The sequence below is a fragment of the Octopus bimaculoides genome, chromosome 19 (assembly GCF_001194135.2).
Source record: "Octopus bimaculoides isolate UCB-OBI-ISO-001 chromosome 19, ASM119413v2, whole genome shotgun sequence".
NCBI lineage: Eukaryota > Metazoa > Mollusca > Cephalopoda > Octopoda > Octopodidae > Octopus > Octopus bimaculoides.
Genome location: NC_068999.1, coordinates 5,516,177 through 5,520,205, shown reverse-complemented (window position 1 = coordinate 5,520,205; position 4,029 = coordinate 5,516,177). Strand labels below are relative to the sequence as shown.

At 33.9% G+C, this 4,029-nt stretch overlaps 1 protein-coding gene across 1 annotated transcript in view; it reads left to right on the top strand.

Annotated features, from left to right (window-relative positions):
- The window catches only part of LOC106881045 (phospholipid-transporting ATPase IF), a 153,316-nt gene that overhangs the window by 136,777 nt on the left and 12,510 nt on the right, over positions 1-4,029 (top strand). The window contains exons 26-29 of the mRNA XM_052974889.1: positions 627-706; positions 1,379-1,444; positions 1,875-1,978; positions 2,621-2,789. Of these exons, the coding sequence (XP_052830849.1) occupies positions 627-706; positions 1,379-1,444; positions 1,875-1,978; positions 2,621-2,789 (419 nt within the window). The remainder of the gene's footprint in view (positions 1-626; positions 707-1,378; positions 1,445-1,874; positions 1,979-2,620; positions 2,790-4,029) is intronic.

The following is a 4,029-nucleotide window of genomic DNA, read 5'->3' as shown; positions in this document are numbered from 1 at the left end:
TATACAAATAATAACAACAGACGAGGACAGGTGGTGTAAATAACAAAAGTATATATTAGTATGACGCTCGGGAATACGGAAAGTCTTTGACGTTTCGAGCTACGCTCTTCAACAGAAAGAATATATATATATATATATATATATATATATATATATAATCACATACATATATTTACATGCTCACACATATCTATATAAATGACAGAACTCTTTCAGTTTCCCCTCTATCAAATCCACTCACAAGGCCTTGGTCAGCCCAGGGCTAAAGTAGAAGATTGTTGCCCAAGGTGGGACTGAACTCGAAACCATTTGGTTGAGAAACAAACCTCTTAATCTCTATTTGTCTGGTATATTAGGTAATAGCATCAACACTGATTAATATCATTACCTGATGAGCTGACAGATGGTGAAACTGTTAGTTGTAGTGTGTTCAATGGTTAAAATCCAGCTTTTGAATGAAATTATTAGACTCTACCTCATTGTATAGATTTCTCTATTCTTTAAGATTATTTCTGTCTGAAGAATTGTCTACATGTCAGGGAAATACCCGAGTAATTCAATGTGAATTTTATTCTTTTAGTTGTTATTGTTGTCATTATTTAAAGTTTGGGTTTTCTCTTTCCCAGCTATTTGGCATTCACTGGTTGTATACTTTGGGGTCCAGTTACTGATTTCTGACACAACTTCAATTTTTGAAGATGGCAAAGTAAGTCACCTTTATCTCAAACAGTCTTTTATTTTTATTTTTCTCTTTTTTTTATATCTAAAAATCACCTTTTATGGTTTCTCATATGAATGTAACTGATATTGAATATTTTTGTTTTTTTCTAATCCTTCAATCCCACTACTCCCTACACCTCTCTCCTCTTTCCACGTGACCGGTGTCCGGCCAGCCATGATCTATCATTCTTGGCCTGACTGCCGACTGCAAACACCTCTTATGTCCATCTCCTATGTTCCTGCCTTTAGGCTTTCACTTCATACACACCAGCTGAATTTGATTTGTTTTCAGTTGAAAGACACCTGTTGTTATATTCTTGTATTTGTAATTGTGTACCATGTTCTCCGTTTTTTTTGTCTTTGTTGCCGTACACATTCACTAGCTTTCTTACAAAAAAGTCTAATGCTCTTAGCATAGACTTTTTGTGGGGCAACCAGATCAAATTGTCTCAAGTGTAACTGCCCGAAATAATAAGAACTTTTGGTATATCTGACTGAGGAAGGAAGGCCACGAATGACCCGTCTTTTTTGCCTGTCCTAATTATTGTTTCTCCTGTCCGCCTTTGTATCATCTATCTGTCCAAATGTTTTATTGTCCTCTGTTGCATTTTTGTTCCATTTTATGATAGCATTTTTTTAATATTTTTGCTCCCATCAGTCTATTGGGAACTGGTCCTTTGGGTTCATGGTTTACTTTGTGTGCACTGTCACTGTAAACTTGAAGGTAAGTCTTCCTTTTTCATTCAATACCTAGTTATTTGTCTATCCATATATCTATTTATCTACCTTTCTAGATAAAAGGAGTCAGTAGAAACTCCATACAGTGTGCCCCATGTAAACAATGGATTCACAAGGCTGTAGTGGGATCACAGGGTGGTTAACAACAAATGCAGTTTTCATGTATGTCTTAGGTACCAGAGCATGAAGCATGGAATGTTCTTGGGAAACAGGTTCTTTGAACTGCTCAGAAGGCTCCTTTGAAGTAGCTAATAGCTTTTGTACTTAAATGACCTAATCAGCAGGTGGGGTGGTTACTTTGAAAGAATAATTGCCAGCATTAAAAAAAAAGGCTTAGGAAAAATTTCAGAGCGCACGCGCTCTCTCTCTCTCTCTCTCTCTCTCTCTCTCCTATAATTATTTCTCTTGTGTTCCAGCTTGCAGTGGAAACCTACTCCTGGTACCACCTCTTCGCATTGTCCTTCGTCATTACATTTGTCGGCTCTTTTATCCTTTTATTTATTTACGACAGTTTCCTGTGGTAAGTCGTATTTCTTCTGCATTTAAGACTCATCTTATCTCTTGTCTTTTACTTGTTTCAGTCATTAGACTGCTGTAGCCATGCCGGGGCACTGCCTGGGAGAATTTCAGTCACACAAGAATCTATGTTACATAATAACTGATATATTGATATACATAAACACACATGCGTATATATATATATATATATATATATATATATATATGTATGTATATATAAAAGAGACCACTAAATGGACTGCCAATGTGCTAGAAGAAGATTACCGAAAAGTTTTCAAAGAAAAAATTTAGCAAAGCGAAAACATACAGGCGAGACTAGTGAAAAATATAGAAATAAATACAAGGTTATCCGTAGACCATGGTTTCGAAATCAATACTTTCTCACCGAAAATATCTGTTTCTCCTCAGTACGGACTGCCAGAGAGATATAATTCCCAGAATCGTGTACTAGTTGTTCCCAACGTGTGAGGAACGTGCACATGGTTCTATTAATTATATAGAGTAATATTCAAATATTAAATTGATATTAATTAATATCCAATTTTTTACCCTACTATTTTAATTATATATATATATATATATATAATAGAATGAAATATTATGTTTTGTTTGTTGATGTTTTTCCCTCTATTACATTATCCAGGAGTCAGTTCCTTGACAGCAATAACTTGTACATGATTCTTCAAAACATCCTCACCAGTGGCACATTCTGGCTCACCATCATTATTCTACCTTGTGTTGCCTTGTTACCAGATTACCTCATCAAGTTCGTTTATGATGTCAAATACCACAACAAATTACAAAGAGCAGGAGTAAGATTATTCTTTTATTCTTTTATTCTTTTATTCTGTTATACTTTTAGTCGTTTATTCTCTTATTTTTTTCATTCCCTTATTCCTTTACTCACTTATTCTTTTCATTCTCTTTTTCTCTTATTCTTGCATTATTTTATTCTTGTATCCTTTTACTCTTTCCGTTCTCTTATTCTTAATATTCTTTTACTGGATTCACTCTCTGTACTGCAGCCATCATGGCAGCATGAAAAACAGACATTAAACGATGATGATGATGATATATATATATATATATATATATATATATATATATATATATATATATATATATATATATTTAATTGAAATTTACAAAAAACAAAAACAAAAGACAAAGGCAGGTGTATGAACAACAAGCAGGTATATTAGTTTGATCCTCAGGAAAGTGAGAAAGTCTTTTACATTTTGAGCCTACGCTCTTCAACAGAAAGGAATAAGAGAAAATAAACACACAGAGAATAAAACAACTTGTGGATTTAGCAATGAAGCTATATATATCAATGGCAATTTCTGTTTGTCTGTTACCAACTTAGTGCCTAAATCAGCAAACCAATATTCACAAAACTTTGCATACATATGACACTTGAGATTTGTTAGATGGAAAGTGAAAGAAGCCTGAAGCATATACATATATGTATATGTGTGTGTGTGTTTGGCTTTGTGTCTGTTTGTCACCCACATCACTGGTAGACAAACAGTGTTGGTGTGCTTACATCCTCATAACTTAGCAGTCCAGCAAAAGAGACCAACAGAATAATTACTAGGCTTAAAATTAGTTTTGGGATTGATTTCTTTGGCTAAAACCCTTCAAGTTGGTGCTCCAGCATGGCCACAGTCAAAACACTGAATCATGTAAAAACACTAAAGAATACACACACACACACACACACACACACACAAATACGTATCTATGTGTGTATAAGGGAAACAGTTTTCCTTTTGTCTGTGTTTAATTGAAAAGAACAATGTGTGGCAGTTTCATGATTTTTGTTAAATATTTTTTGTTGTTTTCCTGTATAAGTTTTGCTGTTAGTTGGAACAACAAACCTCCTAGAGCCATAATCAAAATTTCCAGACTTTCCCAGCCACATCTTCAGGATATGAAATATATTTGGCTTCTGTTTTACCTCTTTTATAGTAGTCAAATTTATGTTGGCTTTACTATATAAATGTGTATGTGTATGTGTATATATATATATATATATATATATATATATAT